This window comes from Protopterus annectens, chromosome 1.part1 (genome assembly GCF_019279795.1).
Source record: "Protopterus annectens isolate FY-2018-M chromosome 1.part1, PAN1.0, whole genome shotgun sequence".
NCBI lineage: Eukaryota > Metazoa > Chordata > Ceratodontiformes > Protopteridae > Protopterus > Protopterus annectens.
Window position 1 is genome coordinate 469996042 of NC_056726.1, and position 24650 is coordinate 470020691.

The window sequence follows — 24650 nt, forward strand, 5'->3', positions numbered from 1 at the left end:
ATAAATTTATTCTTTCTTTCAGATAAAGCTTGTGGAATGAAACTGCTGCAAATGCCTCAATCTTGGTTAAGATTTTCTGGCCCTAAACAATAAACATACAGAGTGTGGCCATCTGAAAAAGGCATTTTATGCCCACAGCTCTCTTTTTAAATCCTTTCTCAGACAATGTATGAAACAGTTATACCCATCAGCAGTAACTGGAACGAACACCACTAAAAATCTTATGCCCAACAACAGTAAGCAGAAGAAAAAGCCAGCAAAAAAAAAAAAAAAACTGAGAATTTCAGAAACTAAAGGAGTATAACACCCCTGTCAGTAAAAGATAAACAGGGATAGGAAAGGCCTACCAACAATGGTAGCGTAGAATACACTAGCAAGAATAAAGGTGAATAAGGGCAGCAAAAACTCTTAAGATATAAAGTATCTAACAAAAAATAGCATTTAAAGATAAAGATTTTAGAAATTTCACTTATTAATTAGCTTGAGAGCTGCAGTCAACCACATCTAGTAGCAAAAGAGGCAAATGAGATCTGGGGGATGTTAGGGATGGTGCATTACAGGTAGGAAAGGCGCTCAAGAGTTTGTCAGAGGCCATAAGCTAGTGTAACTGCCGAGTCACATCAGAGTGTCAGATCTGAACCCATCCATTGAGATAGAATGAAAATTGACATCAGATCAATATCACTATTATTATTATTATGCTGACAATGCCCAGCTTTACCTCTTGGACCCCATGGATTCTATGTCTGCTTTAAACCATTTAGCTTGTGATCTGAAAAATATTCACGACTGGTTAGTAACTGGTTTAAGCTTAACACATCAAAGGGTGGCAACAGCAGTTCATGTAACTTATAAGGGTTCTAACATACCAGCCTTGTTCCCCAATATTTTTACAGTGAGGACAAGCTGAGTTGTGTGTCAAGGGTACATGACCTCGGGTGATTATTGATGTTGTGCTGTCTATGAAGAACTAAATACCTAATGTCATCATATTTTGCTTCTATCTTTGGAATATCTTTGTGATCAGGCATCTTGTACTGCTCTTCTGACATCTCTTTGGTACATGGCTTGTCCCCCTCCTAGATGGACTACTGCATTGCCGAACCTTGTTTGCTGGAACCTGGTTTAAAACTCCACAGCTCAGCTAATAACCAGTGATGGGAGTAACAAGTTACTCTAATACATTACATTGTTTACTAACTGGTAATATTAGGCGTTACTTTTCAATATAGTAATCAGTTACTTTTTTTAGTAACAAGCAATGGAAATGTGTATTACTTTTTGCGTTACTTAGTTCTGCTTAATCAGGTAGGACTTGGTAGGAGCACGGACACCGGAACCATAGAGCACCTTGTCTAGCCGACATGGCAGAACAAAAACAAATGTTTTACAGGGAAACATAGCTCTCAACCTTCTATCTCCAAAATGAGGAGCACTAGACCTCCTAATGTGGAACAAAAGGGCAAATGTGGAACACATACTAACAGCTTACTAACAACTTCAACTAGGAAGGTCATGGAATGGTTAAAATATGCTGGTTTTACTTATAAAAAAGATCTTTAAATGTATTAATATGATTTGTTTCTATTTACCATGGATATTAGTTAAAAAATTACTAACACTAAATGTGTGACTGACCCTTTAAATGAGGAACTTCAAGGAAAATGAACTTAAGACCCTAAATGAGGTATGTTCCTTATAATGAGGTACACTTGAGAGGTATGCAGAGAAAGTACTGAGCTTTACCATACTGTAATGGTTTCACTTTGGAAAACCAAGTCTTGCACTGTGCAAAAGCTTGCTATAGACTCCAAAATGGGAGCGGGAAATGAGAGTGAAGCCTTCAGTGTGGGGATTGCAGGTGGCTTATTCCGTTACAAAGGTCACTGGTGTATTGTTAAGAGGTTGGCTATTTCTGGAATGCAGTACATTTATTTTACAAATGGGTAAGTGGTTGCCTAAAGAGGACTGCCCAAAAGAAAGGGCTAATTACAGTACTTATATTCTGTTGGCAGTCTTCTTTAGGCAACCGTTCACCAGTTTGGAGTCTTTCGTTTTTGTTCTAAGCTACTTTGTGATTATTAGTTGTACAATGTAGATATAATCGATCTGCTTTCAGGAAATGTACACATACAAGCTGACTTGATTTAACAGCAGGTAACACTGGAGTGCACACCTTTCAAATGTACTGTTTTCACAGAATAACCAAAATTTTACTTCGTATTTTTGATCCGATTTTCATAAAATTGCAGTATACTTGCAAATTAGTGTCAAATCATTAAAGACTGAAGTTAGGAATAAATGTAATAATATAATAATACAGGAATAGCGGATACTATTAAAGCTGTGGAACAAGGATGTGCTTAGGTGTGCAGTTTCTTTTACTGTTATAGCTTTCCAACTAGCCTTTGATGAAGAGCTAGAAGAGGTTATCCTACTGGTACTTGAAGGAGCTTGAACTGAAAGAAAAAATGTAATGTCCTCCATTATTTTCCTCTCACTAAGCAGCACTTTTGCTATTTAGCGAGTGTGAAATAAGAAAAAAAAAATGTGAGTGCATGTGTGAAACAGTGTGTGCATGTATGAGAGAGACAGATTGATCAAGATGTTATCTTACATTTGCTAAGGAACGCTTTTGCTATTTAGAGTGTGTAAAAAATTAAAAAGTAGTGTGTGTGTGTGTGTGTGTGTGTGTGTGTGTGCGTGTGTGTAAGAGTGGCAGCAAAGAATTTCATATAGTAATAAACACTGACAAATAACATCAAACCACAAAAATGGATAGTGCACAGTTGGTGATGGCAAGAGCTTTTAAAAGCAATGGGTGGTGTATGGTAAAAACACAGTTAGTTGGTCTACTTATTTATGCAATAAAAGGAACCAGTATTCTATTTTAGGACAGGTACATCATCCTTATCAGCAGGGTCCTTGTCTACTTTCATATTTGGGAGTCAGATAACTTATTGTTTCATTCCACGGTAGGGATTCCAAACGCTTCATAAACTTTTCTGACAACCTATACAAAAAAAATCTAAAAATGTAATCTCTCCATAATCTGTATGTAGCATTCAGTGTCTGTAAAAAGAATAAAGTTAAACCCTAAGGTCATGGGGGAAGGTTCATCCTTTCCTAAGACTGCATGGACAGTTCACAGTTTAGTGGTGACAGGAACTTTAAATCAGAGGAACAATTTTAAGAATCATGAGATATGTGTACACAGCTTTTCTACTCATTTATGTGATGAAATTGTTTTCAGCTCTTGTTTGAGGTGCGGGCTGTGGTGTTATCATACCTCTCAACTTCTTACAGGAAGAAATCTGGACAAAGCCACAAATAAAAGTGGGGAAAGGCCAAAAAAGGGTCAATTTTTAAATACTGCTCTTAAAAATTAGAAAGTTGATTAGACCAACAGGTTTTACATTAGCAGGAATTTTCAGAAGGGTAGAAAGTCTGAAACACAAATGTATGTCATTATGTTCTAGCTTGACATGTCACTGGAAGGAAGGGAGGGCTATTTTTTGTTGGGTAGAGGTCTCCATTTGCAACATATAAAGAAGAAGGTGTGGTGGGGTGGCTCAAGATGAACGTTTGGGAAAGAGGGAGAACAGCGAATAGAGGAGCAAAACTAACCTATATAAACCGCGAACACAGAAATAGACATGGTGGCATATACACAAAAGATATGAATGACAGTGGAGTGACAGACTGGCAGAGGGTAGGCAGCTGAACATGGGGACAGTTGGACAATGCACAAGGTATGAGGAATGGCACAATAAGGAGAAGAGTACCTGAATGGAATAGGGCAGGGGGTCATTGCCAAATGTCAGTCCAGTCCAAAAGACAAAACCCAGCCATCAGTCACTTCTATGGTGGACACCATGGTCAGACTGCACCTTTGGTGGCCTAATGCTTAGGACCTGACACTTCTGTGACTTGGTAATTTGTGCCTTTCACAGTTCTGGAAGGGGGCAGGCATTTGTTGACGGACATCAGATAACACCAGCCTCTGCAACTGATATTGGGAAATGATGGGACATCCCTTTAGGCTACCTTCAGACGAGGATCCTATGTCTCCTGCTAGGATGTGGCTACAAAGGCCACCACCAATCCTTTCAGGTCACCTAAGGTGACTTCCAATGCCTATGCTGAGAGGCAGACCTGATGATCACTGGTTTAATGTAACATAGGCAATTTATTCTTCAAGGGCAACAGGCACTTTATTTCTAGATGAAACAATGAAATATAAAGTTGTTTGCTAGCAGCAACCTCTTCATTAGTTACATATATCCTTTTAATGTGGAATTATTTAGATGAGTTTACTTCTGCAGAGATTTTGCATATTTACTGATATTGGTGGATTGTAATGACAGAAGTTTGAGTGTCCTTTTTATGGTAGAAATTTTCTGAAACTGGTAGTTTGTCGTCATTGGTTCATACATTTTGTTTTATTGCTTACTAAAAGACTGTTCAAAACTACAAATTTAAAACACCCCAGAAGTAATCTTAGTCTTCCACTGGTCAGATGCAAAATTAATCTAGGTTTTCCTGCCCTTTCAATGAATGTGAGTTTCAAGGGGAGGGAAGTTTACAGCTCATGCTAAGTCTGTTTTCATTGCGAGACTGTATTGTTTGTTTAGCAAATGGCTCAGCGTTTGTGATATTTTATTTCAATTTCTATAATTATTGTAGAAATAAATAAGAAAACAGGTAGGTCTGCTCTGAGGGGGGACCCTGATGCCGACTGGCAATAATTGTGGTATACGAACCAATCAAAAGCTGTGTAGTGGAGCCAAAGCTGTTCAATGTGGAACAGTGGGTTCATTTATGGTCGAATGCAGAGAGTTCTGCATAATCCGGAGCACTTGGTTTCTCTTTTATACTTTAAATGTTTGTGGGCTGACAGGTACTATGATCGGAAAAATCCCCACAAAAGGTATATTTTATTTTGAGAAGGGGAGGGACAGCACAAACTCTAGCTACTCCATTGGTTCTTAGAGTGAGTAGTCGCCCACCATTAATTCAGTTATGATATTTATATTTTTCTGGAACACCCACTTTGTTTGCTGTTTAAGCAGTCGTTAATATATAATTAGTGAGTTGGTATGAAACAGTTATTTAAAGCAACAAAGTCCAGCAGAAAAGCCTTTTAAAGAATGATTGCCTTGTCATTTTACTTCCCACTGGGTGACAGGTAGTTGGATTCCTCCACTGGTTGTCTTTAGGGAAGGAAGTGGCCACTGTTGATTTGAAGTGGTACAATAAAGGTGGCTTTTTCTGCGTATGGCCATCTTTGATCTGCTTTACTGTTAACACAGTTGTAATATGTATTGTGTTAAACATCACACATTCCTTGGCGCAAAAGAATTTGGATATTTGGTTATATGTAGATATATTTTTGAAATTGAGGCTACAGACAGAGTAAGTAATATGTTTGCCAATTTTTCAAATGCCCAAAGAGGGACGTTTTTTGTAGATAAAAGTTTTTGCAGGACAAATCATACCCATGGCCAGTGCAAAGGATAGGACTTCACTTTTTTTCGAAAGTAACAGCTTAGTCTTGCAGCATTTCAGTTGTTTATGCTGCTCCATATACTATTTAAGTGTTTCAAATACAAAATCAGTGCTTTATTTAGCTATTAAAAGAAAATTTAGAAAATTCATTCACTGTAGGATTTTTTTTTTTGAAAACATGAAAGTTCTATACAGATAAAGTTAAGTTAATTTTTTTTTTTGTGTTTCTGGCACTCTCTTAATTTTAAGCTTCAGCCAATCAGAGACGCATTTTGACAGAGGTTATGAAAGATTAAACGTAGTTTCTATTTGCAATTACAATATATAGATATTCCACATGCATCCATTTATTTTTCTTAGTGCTTTCACTCAAAGATGGAAAGTCCACTGACAAAGAAGACCTGCAGAAATTCAGTATGTCGAATTTAAAAAAGCATCTTCAGACATCACATCCTATCGCACTTGGAAAGCTAAATAGTCTGAAAAGGAAAGCAGTTGATTCTGGGGCTGACAAGTTGGACAAGAAATCGTTGACACAGCCGTCTATTGCAGCATTCATTGGTTCTGGTCATGTCACACAGTCCAAGGTGGATAGTTTGATAATTGACTTCGTGATGAATGACATGCAGTGTTTCAGCATTATCGAGCAGCCCATCCTTCATCAACCTTGCAACTGGCCTGCAGCCAGAAAAGGTGGTCATGGGCAGGAAAACTCTTGCTGAACAGGTGGAGAAACAGTTCAGTGATATGGAGAATCTGATAGAAACTTTAGCAAGTGTTTCATCTGTCTGCACTACAGCTTGACATTTGGACCCCTTGGAATCATGGTTTCTTTGGCAGCACCACACACTGGATCAACTTTGACACACTTCAATGAAAGTCAGCTGCTTTGTCATGCTGCAGAATACAGGGGAGGCATACATACGATCTCCGTGTCAACTCTTGTCAAGTTAGCAGCAATGTTGTAAAGGCTTTCAATGTCTTTGCGGAATATGAGAGACCTCAGACTACAAGCATTCTGTCCCAAGATGAGGATGATGATGGTGAAGTGATTTACAACAGTGTGACAACCATGCTGAGTCAGTCAGGGCCAAGTAAGAGCACCTATTCACTGCCTCCCCATCTGAGATGTGCAGCACATACATTGAATCTAGCTGCCGTGCACGATGCTGAATCTGCTTGTGATGATGCACAGTATAAAAAGATCATGTGAAGTACCATGGCCAAATGTTATGCTGCTTGGAACAAGGCTAGTCGCAGCACCAAAGCTGCTGAGGTGGTTCGCAATAAGTGTGATCTGGCATTGATTGTTGCCAATATGACACAATGGAATTCCACTTTCTACGTGACGGAGAGAATTCACTGCATTGCAACTCAGGGTGAAGGCTTGCTAAATGAGACATGTGAACAGATTGGAATTACCATATTCAGGCCTGCTGAAATTACCTTTGTTGCTGAGTTTGTGCCAGCAATGCAGCCCTTGGCAATGTCTCTGCACATCCTGCAGTCAGAGCTGAAAAGCTTCATGGGAATCCTGATCCCAACCATTATGTACCTGAAAAACAAGTTGTCTGAAGTTATGCAGTCTGTGAAGCAAGTTGTGCCGCTAGTTGATGCTATTCTTAAAGGCAGTGAGGCTCAGTTCAATCACTTTCTGGAGCGGGAAGAGCTCATTCTGGCTAGCATAGTGCATCCGCAGTTCCGTTTGCGATGGATGGACAGAGAAGAGCAGAAACTCAGAGGCAAGGCTCTGCTCCTTGATGCCATGCAGTAGCTGGATGAACCTGAGCATGGGTAATCTGAAGCTTCTGCACTAACTGCTGAAGACAGGTTTTTCAGTTTCAAAGAGTTGACGCCAGCCAATGTCAGCATATTTTCTCAGATGGATATGTATCTGGCTGACCCTTCCAGAGAAATATCTTTTCTCAACAGTTACCCTATAGTCAATAAGATATTTCTGAACACTAACACACCTCTGCCACTTAGTGCACCCATTGAATGCCTGTTCAGTCTTGGTGGACAAGTGCAAGAAGAAACAGACTCACCGACTAACACTTCGAAAAGTTGCTCCTTTGAGCCAACAAAAATGTTTAGTGATTGTTTAGTCATCATGAATAGTTATATATGGTGATATTTTGGTTGACTTTCTTGTGATAGTAGTCTTGTTAGACCTATATGACATTCTGTAAGCATTTTTGTGTCCTCTGGATCAGTTTTGGCAGATTAGCCTAATGCACATTGTTAAAACTTGTTATGGGTCTTGTGTTGCTGGCTGTGTGTACTTTGGTTTAAGTATTAAATTGTGACTCTCTGACTATAAAGACTGGTGTGTGGGACTTTGTAAACTGTAAAATGCTATTTATCTTTATTGTAATACAGTGTATACAGCTTTAATACACTCATATCCATGTGCAGTATAAGCATGTACTCCTTAAACACAAGTAACATGTTAATAAATCAGAATATGACAATTGATAAACTTTACTTATGTAAAAGTAACTCAAAAGTAACAAGTTACTTCAGTTAGTAACTAGTAATAGTAAAATATTACTTTAGAAAAGTAATAAGTTGTTGTTGTTGTATCTTTCGGCTTTTCTCGGTTAGGGGTCGCCACAGTGGAACTCTGGTCCACTAATGATTGGCAGTAGATTTTTACGTACCGACTTGCCAGGCCTGACGCACAACCTTCAACGAAGGTACGCCCATTCACACATGTCTCCACGCAGAAGACGCTTTAGCTGAGAATCGAACAGGACGTCTTACTGTGAGGCGACAACGCTACCGCAGCACCACCAGAAAAGTAATAAGTACTAGTAATATATTACTTTTACTTAAAAGTAACTAACAATAGTAACTTATTACTTTTATAAGTAACTAGCACAACACTGCTACTAACTGGGGTACTGAAGTCTCAGTTCTGTGGAGCTTGCAGTGTCTATAAAACAGTAAATTATACACAAGGTTCTGGGTCTGGTCTATCTAGTCCTTCACGAACAGTCTTCACCATTTGTGGGAGATTTTTGCTTCATTACAGTCCTACTCTCTCTCTCTCTTATCAGACTTCCAGGGGCTGCTGACAGTTCCCTCGTAACATCAAGCCTATTTGTGAATTACAACTCAGTTAGCTGAGGGAGCTCCCAACTCTTGCTGGTATCAAATGTATACTCGTCACACCTTTTTCAGCTAGCTTACAGCTAGCCCCATTACAGATGCCGAAGGGTATAATTTGCTTGGTTTTACTGTTTATACATTCACATTATTATTTTACTTCATTTATTAATGTTAATAAATTAGTAATTTACACATCTTATATTCATTTTAATCTTAGTTTACTGTTATTTTTCCCTATTTTTATACATTTCAATTTTGAATAGTGCTTGAAGCAGCCCATTCAGAAGACTGAAAAGAAAGGAAAAGTTTTAACAGCATTCCATGATGATTCAGTACTAGTACACTACATAGGATTCGTATGAGTGCTGCTGTTTTACACAGTATCTTCTCTGCTTCATCACTTTACCTTTGCACTTTGAATGTGTTTCCATAATGCACTGTACACCATTGCTAGGGAATGGAATAACTTTCCCCAAAGTATCTCCTCTGCATCATCCATCTCACTTTTCAAGAAATCGCTAAAGTCACACCTCTTGCGATCATGGCTCTGACCCTGTATCACAAAATCTTTTCTGCTCTCCTCCTAACTTGCCACATCTCATCTCCTCTGCTTACCTCAGCTATTCTGTACTCCCTATCAGGAAATACTATCCTACAAACTATTTCTCATGCTATGACATATCTCCTGAATAGCATTATTTTCCAGATTCCATTCCTTCATTTTTATGCGTTGCACTGCCAATAGGGAATTCAAAGTTTTTGCTATCTATATACCAAACTTGCTCAAATCAAACTAAGGTATGTAAAATCTCCTAGACTGTACATATGCCACTGTATAGAATTTTTCTGTCATTTGTGGATTGTGTTGTCATATAAAGACATGGAGCTCTGATTGTTTATATACCTCTGTACAGAATTTTTTTTGCTATTTGTTGTATTTGTACCATTATGTTATGGAGCTTTTCTCCCCGGGCGTCCACTGTAAATGGACCTTGTTCAAGTCGGACTTTCCCAGTAAACAAATGTAAAATAAAAATAAAAAAACTGCAAATTTCATTTACTTGGTAGTCACAGGTAGTATTACTTCATACAGTTTGGATAACATAACAACAGAGGTCCATGTGAATCACTACACTTACCTGGTTATCAAATGAGTAATGTATCTATGCACATTAAACAGGTTTGTACCAAATGATTTGCATTCACAGTTTAAGGTGTGAAACTCAACCTATGCACCTGAAAACTTAAAGGTTTCCCAGGAGGCCACAGTTAATTATAATTTTTAATAAATTAGTTTGTTTACTGATTTATTTGAATTGATCTGTTGGCAGCTGCCCAGGCAAACTAATTTTTAGTTTTACTTACTTGTCAGCTAGGGATGTAAACAAAGCATAAGTGTCTGTCTTTGGCAGTAAACTGGGAGTAAAGTCTGGTTAATGTGACTTACTCAGAGTCAAACAGTAAGCAGAAGGAGACCGACAGAATCAACAAGAGGACTAGTGGATGAAGCGCATTAGGAGCTTACAGCTGAATCCTCCACAGTAAACGGCCAAACAATTCCAATTTATGCAGCTGAAAGTGCTAAAGTTTGGGGAGAGATGCAACACATTTTTATAACAATATGCTAAAAGACGAAACTGTTAACAAACCACTCCTTTTACTCCTCTTAAAGAAATCTTACCTTTACACTGCATGCCCTGACGAAACAGCCCTTTGAGGAGGCGTTTGCAGTACTGACAAATTGTAGGACGAGTATACGAGTGAATAACAAACGTGTGAGGGACTTTCACCCTTCCGAGTACCATTTTTTCCATCCATATGGGTCGACCACTCCAAGAAGGTATCCTTTTACTTGGCTCTAGCAGAGGACGCTGGAAGAGCAACAAAACATACAGGATTATAAGTATTTCTGGACCTTGGATGTCCACGTTTCCCAAACATTTATCCTTCTGGTGTAACTAGGACACACAAGCAGCTAATAAGCAAAATTCTTCCACAGACTTTGGTAGATTAAAACAAAACAAAAATATCTGCACTATTCCGTACATTTTTTGTTGCTGTTTCTGCAGGCCATCAAGCCTTCCCCAACTCTACTGGGACCATCATCCAGGCAACTATAAATGCTGCTTTGTGCACTCATCAACATCCTAGCAATGAAGATATAAGTCCCCAAGCCTTAAGCTAAGGAAAGGGACACATGGCCTGCATTACCGGTGCTCCTACGCCTCCTCCCACATGTGTACACTTCTGTACATATGCTGAGAAAAGCTACTGTACTCATTATTTAATGAGTCAAACACACACCCCAGGACCACCCTAAAGTATCAGCATCCTCCCTCTAAGGGACTGCTGCATAGGACAGCACTACTCTGCCTCCTCCCCCTGAAGGTAAACATGCCTATCCTCACTAAGCTGGCTCCAAAAGCACCTCTACTGATAATCAAACAAGAGTCATCTGGGTCATAGTTAAGTCTTCATCCCTCTACAGCAACGAAGTTGGTAAAATACTGTAGGCATCCTCGATTAGATGGCACACTAGTAACCCATTTTATTCATCGATTCATGCTACAGCTTCAGAGTACTACCACACTTTGGAGGAATGCCTCCCATACCAACAAGCTAGATGGCTTTAGCAGACCCATCAAACAAAACATTCTCCTGGCATGATAAAAAGAGAGTGCTCCACCACTGGAACAGAAGAAATCTATTCAAGGCTCTTCCTAGTACACTAAGGAAGGCTGCACCCTGGAGTTCCATTGTAGATCTCTCCAAACTGAAGAAGTTTTTTGATGATAAAAAGAAAATTCATCCATGTTAACTCCTCAATCCTTCATTTCCTTGCTTCAATAAGATTCCCACATTGTAAATCTGGATATGAAAAATACTTGTTTGAATGGTCTCATCTACATGGAGCACAAAACATGCCTATGATTTATATTAGGAAAAATGCACTTCTACTTAGCCTTACCCTTTGCCTGTCCACTGCTCACCATGGTACTCATAAAATGTTTACTTCCAGCTTTTGATCATTTTAACATCAATGGTACTCATTTACCCTTACCTAGATGGCAGGCAGTTGTCCAATCCAAGTAAAGTCCTAGGAGGAAAGCAGAATTATGTAAATAAACTTAATCATAACAGTAGACATTTGAATGACACTGCTGCATTAGCCATAGCTCTTTTGGGTTATATCAGCTGGTCAGACTACAATGCTTAAGGGCACCTTCCATGCACCCAGACCATTGAGAGCTTTTGCAGAGATGGAAAAAAAATCAGAGTCTGGGAGCCAAGCCCTTCAGAGCTGTCATGCCAACTGAACCTGGGTGGCTAAAACTCTGAAAAAGGTCAGTATTAGGTAAATTAATGCCCTCACGCAGGAAGACAAACAAATCATACAAAAAAAAGGGGGGTGGGGTGGCTACTGCAGCAGAGATCATTTGAACATATATTGTATGTTAAGTTTGCTTACACAACTGTGCTATGTTCATCATTTGATCATTGCTGCAGTAGCCTTAGCTGCATGGGTAGAATACTTACAAGATTTGGGAGTAGGAAGGATTAGAGCCCAGGAGTCCTTGGAGAATGGTCCTAGCAAAGCCTGCTCTAGATCTGGAAAAGGAATTTAATTTGTAGTGCTATGAAAAACCATGTACAGAGGACCAAGTTGCTGCCTCTAGAATACTTCAAGTCTATTCCTTTCCAAAAAGCAAACTGATAAAGACGAGGCTCAAGTATTGACCCTGCCTAGAATTTACTTGCTGCGGTAGGAATAACAAAATGAGATAGCATGGGGTGATCATTTAGACAGAGTCTGCTTTGGCATAGGATGCCCTTTTTTACCTTCTTAAGAAATGAATAACTGATCATCATTTCTGAAGGTTTTAGTCCTATCAAGACAGTACCAGAGTTGCCTGTGGACATCTTAAAGTATGAAAACTCCTCTCTCCATCATTTTTAGGTTCTGCTAAGAACATGGGGAGATGGACAGCTTGGCTTAAAGTAAATTCTGATACCACTTTAGGCATAAATGAAGGATTAGTTCTCACAGAAACCCTATCTTTGGGGAAAAAAATGAGAAAGCTGACCCACCATGAGAAATTGCAACTCAGATACTCTTCTTGCAGAAGTCAGAGCAATCAGCAAAACAGTTTTTTTCCATGTAAAGAACCTCAAAATAAGTCTGATAAGTGGGTTCAAATGAAGCAAGAATTATTTTTTTCAAAAACAAAATTAAGATCTAAAGGAGGAGCGACCTGTTTTCCAGGGGGATGAGTATGTAGAACCCCTTTCTAAAACATCTCAATATGTAAATGCAATGAAAGAGGGAGATTCAAGGGCAGACATACTGAAATGGATGACAAATGAACCTTGACAGAGGAGTAAGACCAGAGGATAACTCACACAAAGATTGTAGAGCCATAGAAATGACTAGCCTTAAAAGGGTCTTGTTCTTAGTAGGATACTGACTAGAAAATCTTTTCCATTTGCCAACATATGATTCTGTTGTAGCATGTTTCTTTGCCTTTTCTAATATATGCTGCACATACTACGAAAAGTGTCTAATATTAAAATTGAAGTCCATCATCAAGAAAAAGGTGGGGTGTATAAAACAACCACTCTTATGTGAGGTTGAGTTAGCGAGGAAGCCGGTGTTAATTACCATTGGCTATTTCCAGAAGGGAGAAAGTACAGTTGTGTACACTTATCATAAATGTAGATGTTCAAGTGTATTCACTGTTGCAGTCCTCACTTTTGGGTTATCTGCTTGCAGTAGCCCTCAAGCTGGCCTGATTAACAAAGTCTTGGGTCCTGTGTCACTTGCTGTCCCTTCTTCCAAGACGTCAGGTCATCAGGGGTATAAAACATGCATCCGACGTCATTACATCAGCTTTTCTTGCCCCAGATATCAGGTGCTCCCTTAATGGGAAGCAATTAAATCTATAAATATACAAGGTTATATCTCCAACAAAAAATCAAATACACCAAAAAGTTTTTGAAGACAGCAAAAGAAAGTAGAGGTATATCCAAAAAAAAAAAAGAAGGGGGCTGAAGGGGAGGATAACCAGGACTGCAACAGTGAATACACTCGAACATCTACATTTATGGTAAGTGTACATAACTGTACTATGTTCTTCGTGTTTCACTTTTGCCGTCATCACTTTTGGGTAAATTCCCAAAGCTAAGAATGGGAGGAGGAATTTAAATAGAATTAGGACCAGCTAAAAGGCCCTGCAAGACTGCAGTGGCAAAGCCAGCTCTGGATTTAGAGAAAATTGGCAGATGGTAATGCTTGGTGAAAGTATGTACAGAACTCCAGGTAGCAGCTTCTAGGATGTCCCTGGTAGGGAAGCCTCTGAGAAAGGATGTAGAGGTAGATGCAGCCCTGGTAGAGTGGGGTTTGATCCCCTGTGGGATAGGTTTTCCATGGTGCTTGTAACAGAAATGAATGCAATGGCCTATCCATTTGGAAATAGTTTGCTTTGAAATAGCCTTTCCCTCTGCCCCTGCAGCAAATGCCACCAGCAGTTGATCAGATTTCCTTTGAGGTTTAGTTCTGTCCAAGTAGAATCTAAGTTGTCCGTGCACATCTAAGGAGTGCAGAATCTGTTCCCCTTTGTTCTGTGGATTAGGAAAGAAGGTTGGCAAATGTATGGACTGATTAAGGGCCACACTGGACACCACCTTGGGCATGAAGGGGGGATTGGTCCTAAGGGACACCCTGTCCGCATGAAAGATGATGAAAGGCTCCACTGCCATGAGGGCCTGTAATTCAGATACCCTTCTTGCTGAAGTGATTGCTAAAAGGAAAGCTGTTTTCCAAGAAAGGAATTTTAAGTCTACAGTGGCAGCTGGCTCGAAAAGAAGGGTGAGCTTTTCCAATACAAAGTTGAGGTCCCAGGCTGGAGTTGGAGCTCTCCTGGGTAGTCATAGATTTTTGGCCCCTCTGAGGAACTGCTTAAGCAGTGGATGAGAGAAGAGGGGTGGTTCTGTGTTATAATGAGCTGAGATGGCTGAGGTGTGAATTTTGATGGAGGAGAAAGACAGGCCCTTATGAAGCATCTCAGTTAAGTATTGTAAAATCTGAGGTAAATTGAGCACTGTTGTGCTCATCCCTTGAGATTGGTTCCAGGCACAGAATCTTTTCCATTTTTCAGAGTAAGACTTTCTGGTACTAGCCCTCCTTACCTCTAAAATGATATCCATCACTGGTTTACTGAGGGATGGTAAAGGAGAGATTATGTAATTAGCCAGTGTTTGAAGTTGGCGGTGCAGAATTTGGTTCTCCTGCTGAGACAACAGAGTACGAGTCGGAGGCAGGTGTCATGGAGCCCACAGAGACACACTGCTCAAGAGCGGGTACCAGTGTTGGCGTGGCCAGTCTGGTGCAATCAAAATCGTCCTTGGTTTCTCTTGTTTGAGCTTTAGCAGTACTTTAGAGAGCAGAGGCAGAGGAGGAAAGGCATAAACTGATAGGTTTTTCCAGCTGAAGGACAGAGCATCCACTTTCCAAGCTTGTTTGTGGGGAGTCCTTGTGTAGAATTTCTCCAACTGATAGTTTTGCAGGGAGGCAAACAGGTCTATATCTGGGCTCCCCCATTTGCTTGTCAACATGTTGAAAATCCTTGGTTCCAGTTTCCACTCATGTGGGTCCATGAGGTTTCTGCTTAGTTCGTCTGTCAGTGTATTTCGTTTTCCTGGCAGGAACTGAGCTTGTAAATGTACTTGACAGCTCAAGACTGTGTTCCACAATGCCATGGCTAGTCTGCAGAGGGAGTAAGAATGTGTACCCCCCTGCTTATGTACCACATAACAGTGGTGTTGTGCGTCTTTATCATTAATTCTCCTGGAAGAATGTGGTACTTGAAGGCTGTCAGAGCATTCTGTACAGCTAACATTTCTTTTTGATTGATATGCAGGTGCATTTGACTCGGGTTCCATTTGCCCTGAATGCACTTCCCTGGCAGGTGGGCCCCCCCATGCATAGTCTGATGCGTCTGTTGTTAAGGTTTGGGTGGCAGGGGTAGTGTGAATGGTTAGTCTCCTGTTTTGGTGGCAGGCCTCTGCCCACCAAAGGAACTCTAGGCGTTGGCAAGGTATGATAGGAATCATTGCTTCTAGATCCTGTGAATGTTGACACCATAGGCTTTTGAGATACCATTACAGTTTCCTCATATGCAGCCTTGCATATGGAATTAGAAGAATTCAGAAGGCCATGAACCCCAAGGCTTGCAGTATTTGCCTTGCAGATAACTTGTTTTTTGTGGTCACTTGTTTGAGTAGGTTGTCAAATGAATCCATTTCTCTGGCATGAGGAAAGCCATCTGGGAAGTTGTAGTCAAGCTTGCTCCCAGGAATATAATTTGTTGACAGGGTACCAGGTGTAGTACCCTTTGAACAAAGGCCAGATGATTCAAAAGTATGTCCTGGCTTTCTGCCTGGATTAGGCAATCATCCATATATGGGTATATTTGAATATTTCTTTGCCTGAAGAATGCAATGACTGGCGCTAGGCACTTTGTGAATACCCTGAGCACAGCAGATAAGCCAAAGGGCAGTGCAGAGAACTGATAGTGCATGTAGCCTGCTTTGAAGCATAGGTGTTTTCTTCAAGACTCCCTGATAGGGATGTGCAGGTATGCTTCTTTTAAGTCTAGTGTTGCCAACCATGCATCTTTGCCTAGCATAGGAAGCAGCTGGTGAAGAGTCAGCATCTTGAATTTTGGAATCACCAGAAAGGTATTTAGAGTAGAAAGTCCAGGATAGGACGCCATGTATTGCCTTTTCTGGGTACCAGGAAAAGTCTCGAAAAGAACCCTTGCCCCTTTTCCTCTTCTGGTACCAACTGAATAGCCCCCATACTTAAGAGAGAGAGTACTTGATTTTGGGCCTCTGCCCACTGATTTGGGGGTAGATCTGGCCACCAGCTTGGTGTTGGTAAGGTGTGGAAGTGAAATCTGTATCCTTCGGACACTATATTTAAAACCCATTTGTCCTGGGTAATGAGTTCCCAAGTTTTTGGCCTGCAGACCAATTTTTACGCCTAAAGGAGCATTCAGTTGGGAAGTGCTTGGAAGTTTTAAAAGCAAGTCATTGAGACTGTTTTCCATAGGGGAAGTCTTACTATTCCCTGATTTGGGTGCAGAAACCCCTTACTGCTTAGTCTTGTGTGTCCCCTGGGACTGAAACCTGGGGTTTCTGCTATGTCTGGGTTTGGCTTGAGAAGACCTTGAAGAGGCTGGAAAGGACCAATTCTTAGATGACCAGTGCCTATTAAATCTAAGAGGCTGAACTTGTAAGAAATCTTTAACAGTTTGCATAGATTTAGCTTTATCTTCCATCTTTTTAAGAACTTCCTTAGCCTTGTTGCCAAACAGGCGGTCCTGATTTAAGGGAGCATCCAAAAATTTAGCTTTAACACGGTCAGGTAATGATTGCTCCTTAAGCCAATCATGCCTTCTGAGCACAGAAACAGTAAGAGCAGCCCTGCAAGAGGTCTCTAAAGAATCAAATCCACACTGCAAAGTGTTTTCCAACCTGTTCAGCAGAATGCATTAAATCCTGTAATTCTTTATTTTCCACACAGTCAGGAATCAACATTTTCTGTTTAAGCAATCCAATAACATGTTATTGATACTTTAACATAAGAAACTGGCAGTTTAAAGCCCTAATGGCCAAGGTTGCAGAAGTGTAAACCTTCTTACCCTATCTATCCAGCGCCCTGGAGTCTCTATCAGAAGGGGTAGGATTTTCAGCAGTAGAAGCCTTAATGCCCTTGGGTCCCTGTGAAATAGTCTCTGGAGCTGCAGTAGGATTTTTAAAAAGGAACTTGTGTGAATCAGGAACCCTGTAATATGTGTCAGGTTTTCTGGGAGCAGGAGGCAGAGAATCAGGGGCCAAACTAGATTCCGAAAAGGCATCATCAACAATGTCTAGTACATGAGGAATAGCTAAAGGCCTGAGGCAGGAGTAAGAAATCCCTAAGCCTCTTTTTGGAATCAGAAAAATCCTGGCTTTCCCAGTGGAAATGCTCCATTAGAGTATGTAAGGCTTCACCAAAAGAAAAATCCTCTGGAGGGGAAGCAGAGGGTATAGAGTCCTCTGCATCAGAATCCTCGTAAGTAGAGAAGGGCAAATCCAGATCATCAGAAGAATCAGAAAAATCAGAATCCTGGTCAGAAGATTTATAAACAACTTCAGTCCTAGGTCTCTTCGAAGGGGGAGGCTGGCTTCCCCTGATTAGAGTTATAAGATCTTCAGCCATTCTTTCTTGTTTTCTAGGCATAGAGGCCTGCGCATGTGGCCTGGGCGTTGTTTTTTTAGGCATGGTTCGAGATTTAGGCCTAAAAGAAGAAGGAGGTGTCTGTTTAATATGCAAGTCCGTAGGCCTGAATACACCCTCAGAAGCCGGTGCCTGCACAGTGGCTCCAGACCCATCCAAGGTAGAGACATCCGCAGGTTCCATAGTTGAAGCATCTCGGGGCATAGCGGACTCCGAATGGGTCTCAGTAGAGGCCTGCGAATCAGATGTAGCAGGTATCGGGGCTGAGAAAGCGCCTTCACTGAGTACCGGTGAACTGGCGACTGGCTTAGGAGAAGCGTTGTCAGCAGTTTTGGACCTCGGCGGCCTGTCTTTATCCTTGCGTTTTTTCAGAATCCCAGTAGTCGGATGGCTAAACGACATTTCTGGATAATTAAACCGAGAACCAAAATATTTAGAGGTGAAAATATACAGACACCAGATAGTGCGCTGATTACATAAAGCACAAAACTGACAGCATGGTATGTCGTGGTCAGGGCCTAGGCAAAGAATACAGTACGAATGAAAATCTTTATGAGGTATTTGCTTTCCACAAGTAATGCAATTATTAACTTTTACTGACATTGGTAAGGAGCAAGAAAAAGTTTCCCCAATGGGATACTTCGCTTTAGTTGAAGACTTAGGTTCTGAAACTCGAAAATGATAATTTCAGGAGTCAGACGATTGGCACTTGCGAACTGCTTCTGCTTCGGGCACCGCACAGCAAGAAAGACTGATGTAATGGCGTCGGCTGCATGTTTTATACCCCTGATGACCTGACGTCATGGAAGAAGGGACAGCAACCGACGCAGGACCCAAGACTTTGTTAATCAGGCCAACTGAGGGCTACTGCAAGCAGATAACCCAAAAGTGATGACTGCAACAGTGAAACAAGAAGAACATCCACTGCTGCACAGACCAGAAGGGGAAATGAGAAAGCATCTGCTTCCCAAGCCTGCTTGCAAGGAATCTAGGAACAGAACTACACTGGCTATTTGTTGTGAATGGAGCCAAAAAGATCTATCTGATGTGTTCTTCTACAGCTGTACCAACATCCTGGAAGACACCCCCCCCCCAATTCAAATTCTATTTATGAGGGTCTGTCCAGGTCCTACTCAGCCCTGTCTGCTACAATATTTTGTTGTGACAGAATCTAAGATGCCAGAAGAGTGAGATTGTGCTGAACAGCTATATCCAAGGCTATGGCCAATCTGCACAGAGGGTATTATCTGGGGCCACCCTGTTTATACTACATCACTGAGGTGTTGTCTATAATCATTTGCAGTAATCCTGGGGACCACATATGACTCAAGGCAGTTCAGTGCATTTATAAACACAAGCACCTCTTTATGTTTGTGTGCACTGTTGTCTGTCTTTTTTGTTCCAAAGATCTGTCCTTTAAGCCCTAAAGATGAAACTCACTAAGCAAAGTCTAAGGTACATGTTACAGACTATGAACTGGAAAAGAGAATGGGAGTTCCTGCATGCAGATAAAACTAATCTCTACACCAAAGCAGTTCCCTTTTTACAAATCCCAAAACTGAAATTTGAAACAGGTGACGATACTGGGACCATTCAGAATTTAAGTACCACTGAATCTTTCTCATATGGAGTCTGGATAGAATCACAGACACCAAGAATCCTAGTATCTTGAGAAATCCCCTTGCTGAAGTCCAGGACTGAGTGGAAAAACGCAAGAATAGCTATAGATGTAGATCTATTTTTTTTTCCTGTGGAAGAAAAGCTCTTTGAACTTAAGTATCTAGATGACAATCCAGGAATACAAGGCCGTGGGAATGAATCGAACAAGATTTGTGAATATTCTTCTGGAAACCCAATGTGCAAAGGAGATCTCTTCCTGAAGTGACAGATTCCTGACACTTTGAAAAAGACTCTGCAAAGATAACCAAGCCATCTAAATAAGGAAACCGCAAATACTTTGCAGTTGGCTATCACTGGAGCTAGACACTTTGTAAACACCTTTGGAGCAGTGGATAACCAAAGGGTAATGCAAAAAAGATGCAGTGTAATCCATAACAGAAAACATTTAAAACATCTGCAATCTGAGGCTATAGGATATGGTAAGCATTCTTCATGCACTAAGTTACTAACAAAAAAAATGAAAAGGGAAAGAAGTGGTAAATAGGTGTGAGGGATAACATTCTGAACTCTAAACTTTTATAAACCAATAATGAAAGGACTGAACTAGGACTGGTCTTCATAGGCCTTCCTTCTTTGGTACCAGAAACATTCTTGAGTAAAAACAAACACTTTCCTTGTCAGAAAGAGAGGAACAGGCTCTATGACCCAACAAGTGCTGAATGACAGGAAGAAGATTTGATTTGATATGGTGGATGAGGAGGGATCCCATGAAAAAGAGGGAGTGACTCCCACTGCCATATGTACCAGTGTTGGAGCGCACACTCAGAATACATTTGTCTGATATCTGTCGCAAAGAGAAAAATGGAGAACCAGATTTGAGGGGAGATTTAAAGGCTTGCCAAGGTGGGTACTATTTGATGACAGTTATTCAGAATTTTGGGGATGCCCTGGTTCCTGGGAGGCTCCTCTTTTTTTCTTGAACCTCACTGCCATTGTTTTTCGAATATCCGTATGCCAAAAGTTCGCAGACTCGGCTTATTTTGCTTTCTATAAAAAGATCCTAAGTTAATGATGAAACCTTGAACACATTTGGAAAAGGAAGGTTGAAAAACCTGAGTCACCCCTTCAATTAGTTTCTCTCTCTCATCATACTTTTTTTCAGGACATCAGCAGCAGATGGTTCAAAAGCCACCTCCTTTATCAAGGGGAGAATTCAAAACATATCAAGCTTTAACATCCTCAAGTAAATTTTGAGAATATAACCACGTAGACTGTCTCATAACAGATCCAACAGCTTTAGCTCTGGAAGATGCATCATCGGAGTCATAAGCACACCTCAAAGAATGTATGGCTGCTTGTGGCACAAAATCAATATGTGTATTTAGAGAAGATTTTCTCCCAAAGAAAGAAATGTGTCATTAATTTTCCAAAGAAAAAAGCAAGTCTTTTAACATGTGAGCTTGAAAATTCAGAATTCTAGAAACTGTGGCAAAAGAAAGGTACAGTTGGGTAAGCTGAACTTACCAGAACAGTAGATGTTTGAATGATCACTGCTGCAGTAGCCTTAGCTATATGGGTTATATCCAGCCAAGGATATAACTGCCGGCCAAGCTTCCAAAGCTTCAGGGCACTTTCCATGCACCCAAACTGTCAAGCAGCTGGAGCTGAGCTGACTAAAAGGCAAATTTTGTTGAGAAGCCCTTCAGAGCTTTCTACTAGCAGACAAGAGGTAGGCTAAGCCCTGAAAGAACAAGACCAGGAATAAAAATGTCCACACCCTGGCATAAAAGAAGCACCAAAAATGAGAGATAGGAGTGACTACTGCAGTAGTGATCAAACAAACATCTACTGTTATGGTATGCTCAACTTACATGACTGTACCAGGTCCTTCATATTAATCATTGTTGCAGTAGCCTTAGCTATATGGGTAGATTACCATAGCTAACTATATTTGGGAGATGAAAGGAGAATGGTGCAGAAGCCTCTGGAGAATGGTCCTAAGAAAGCACAATGAGAAGGAATCCAACTTATAGTGCTTTGCAAAAGTGTGTACAGAGGACCAAGTAGCAGCTTCTGGAGCATTTCTAGAATCCAACCCTTTCCAAAAAGCCATATATGAAGCCAAGGGCCTTGTAGAGTAGGCTTTGACCCTGCCTGGAATAGATTTTTCACGATAAGTATGACAAAAGGTAATAGCCTTAGACAACCATTTGGGGATATATTGTAAAGCACCATGACAATAAACCACTACACCTCCTCAATAGACACACCTAACACAACAACTTGGATCCAAATAAAAGTTTACATCCAACTGCTACTTAAATTGTAAAGAAAAAAACATGTAGTAAAACAGGTTCAGTTTATTCTAGCGCCTCAGTGTTACCACCTTCAAGGAATTAAAAAAGTTACAAAAACCATGTCTTTTATATTACAATACAAATGACATTCAATTAATCAATTAAACAATCAATAAAATAGGTTCCCATTTTAAAGCAACACTTCCAGTTTAAATCATTGTTCAAACCCTTAGGAACCAGTGTCTTATATTTTAAAATATAAATACTCTCTTTATATAATAATTTTTGTTTCAATATGTTTTCATTACCTTCTATCCACTCTATTTGTTCCAAAATAGTGCCATGCAACAAATTAACATCATTATTACAGTACATTTTAAAATGTGAGGCAATTATTTTATCTTCCCTGGAATTTTCTATCTCTCTCATATGCTCCATAAATCTAACAAGAAACTTTCTTTTTGTCTCTCCTATATAATACAGGTGACATGGATAGCTTAAAGCATATATAATCCCTTTACTTTCAAAAGAAAATGTGCCCCCAGGTTCAAATTTAACATTATTCATACTGTGAAATATATTGACAATGTGTGCGCACACACTACATTTGCCACATTTAGAAGTCCCTTTAAATGACAAAGGTCTTCTTAACTCCATAGTTGGCATACTAAACATACCACGTACTACCATGTCCCTTATATTCTTGCCTCTATTATATGAAAAAAAGTTTTTTTTTTGGTAGAAAATTTGCCAAAATTTATCTTGTACCAAATACTTCCAGTAATAATCAATTCTACCGTTTCTTTACTTTTAACATTATAAACTGATACATAATATACTGGATCTATAATATGCTGTTTATTTAGATTATTTCCCTCACAATTTTGATGTACCCTATTTCTTCCCCTCTTTCTATTTGTTTCCCTTAATTCACTCAATATCTTGGTTTGGGCTTCCTGTATATTACCCGGGTCATACCCTCTTCTCAAAAACATATTTGTAGTTTGTTTTATCTCCTGCATCAATAAGTCTTTTCACTACATAACCTAGATATTCGTAATAATTCCCCATAAGTTAAAGCTTTCAACACTTGGGGGATGGCAACTGGTAGCATCATGTGTATACCTGTTGTAATACTTCCATTTTCCTTCCAAACTAAGGTCTAAATATATAATCTTTGCACCTTTCTGTAGGCCGTCAAACGACAGACCAAATTAATTATTATGCAACTCAAGTATAAAATTCTCAACTTCTTCCCAATCATCCTCACATACAAATATCAAATCATCTATATATTGAAAATAAAAATCTACATATTTTTTCATAAAACCTAATTTAAATAAAGTAATTTAAAAAACGACAAAGATTGGCATACATGGGGGCAAAAGCGGCCCCCATGGCTGTACCTTGTTTTTGCCTGTTCATTTGGTTATCAAAATAAAAATAATTTATTTTTTAAACAAAAATCTACCATATCAACAATAAAATTAGAAAAAGGACCATCTCCCAGCAAATACTTGGCCTCTATTCCATCCTTATGTGTGATCATTGTATATAAGCTTTTGACATCAAGTACTAGCCAATACTTGCGCCTATTCCAAACTATAGGGGACATTTTTTCAGGAGATCAAAACTATCCTGTGCATATACAGGTGACTTTTGGACATAAGGCAACAGTACCAACTCCTGTGCTCAACGTTTTCTGGAATTCATAAATTCCAATGCCATGGATCAACTTATCCACACCCCCACCAGGGGCAGCAATATCCTAGACCTGGTTATTACCAACATGGGCAACCGGTGCTCCACACCAGAGGTCAATTCCTCGTTGGTCAGATCAGACCACAAGCTAATCACCCTAGACATCCACATCCCTCCCCCACCCCCCATTAGGGAAACCACAGTAAAAGATTTCTCCAAAGCCAACTTCATGCTTCTTAAGACAGAAGTGGCAAACTTCACGACACCCATGCTGATGGACAATAGAGGTATGACTGCTGAATCCTACACAAATGTACTTTTTAAGCACTTACATGAGTGCATGGATCGTGCAATCCCTAACAGAACCAAGATGCTATCTTCTAAAAAAAGGAAGCCAATCTGGTGGTCCCCTGCCATAAACAAACTCCACAACAGAAGAAAGAAACTGTTGCAAAAAAGAGTAAAATCCCATGATTGGAGAAACTCCCTGGTCAGCCTCAGTAAGAAGCTGAGATACCTCATAAAATCCTCCAAAGCTAGTTATGAAAACAAAATCGCCATTGACTCTTAAGACAACTACTATAGCTATGTCAAGAATCTCAATGGCAACACTCAGATCTGCTCTGAGTTACAGCACAATGGCACTAAATATACAGAACCAACTGATATTGCCAACATCCTGGCAGACAGGTCCAGTGCTAACTTTACCCCTCTGTCATCCCCTAAAGGGCCCATCTCTATACCAGAAGAATGCAAAGTTCCTGTAATCACGGCTGCACAGGTAAAAAACACACTATCCAAAGCCAAGAACACAGCATCCATGGGACCTGACAACATCCCAGGCTATGTTCTACATGAACTACAGAATGAACTGGCACCCCACCTAAGTACCATGTTCAATTATAGCCTCACCTCAGGCTATGTGCCCACTGAATGGCACACAGCAACAGTTATCACACTCCACAAAGGGGGAGCCACCACAGACCCTGGAAACTACCGCCACATTAGCCTAACGAGCCTGGTCTGCAAGGCTATGGAGCGCATCATGGAACTTATAAACAATGACATTGGTAATCTCCAAGGTCAGGACCCCACCCAGTTCAGGTTTGTAAAAGGCAGATCATGTCTCCTAA

General features: G+C 40.2%; 1 protein-coding gene across 2 annotated transcripts in view; it reads right to left on the reverse strand.

Annotated features, from left to right (window-relative positions):
• The window catches only part of LOC122805884 (serine/threonine-protein kinase D3), a 2410388-nt gene that overhangs the window by 1131032 nt on the left and 1254706 nt on the right, over positions 1–24650 (reverse strand). For both annotated transcript variants that reach the window (XM_044076135.1, XM_044076141.1), the window contains exon 6: positions 10301–10490. In XM_044076135.1, the coding sequence (XP_043932070.1) occupies positions 10301–10490 (190 nt within the window). The remainder of the gene's footprint in view (positions 1–10300; positions 10491–24650) is intronic.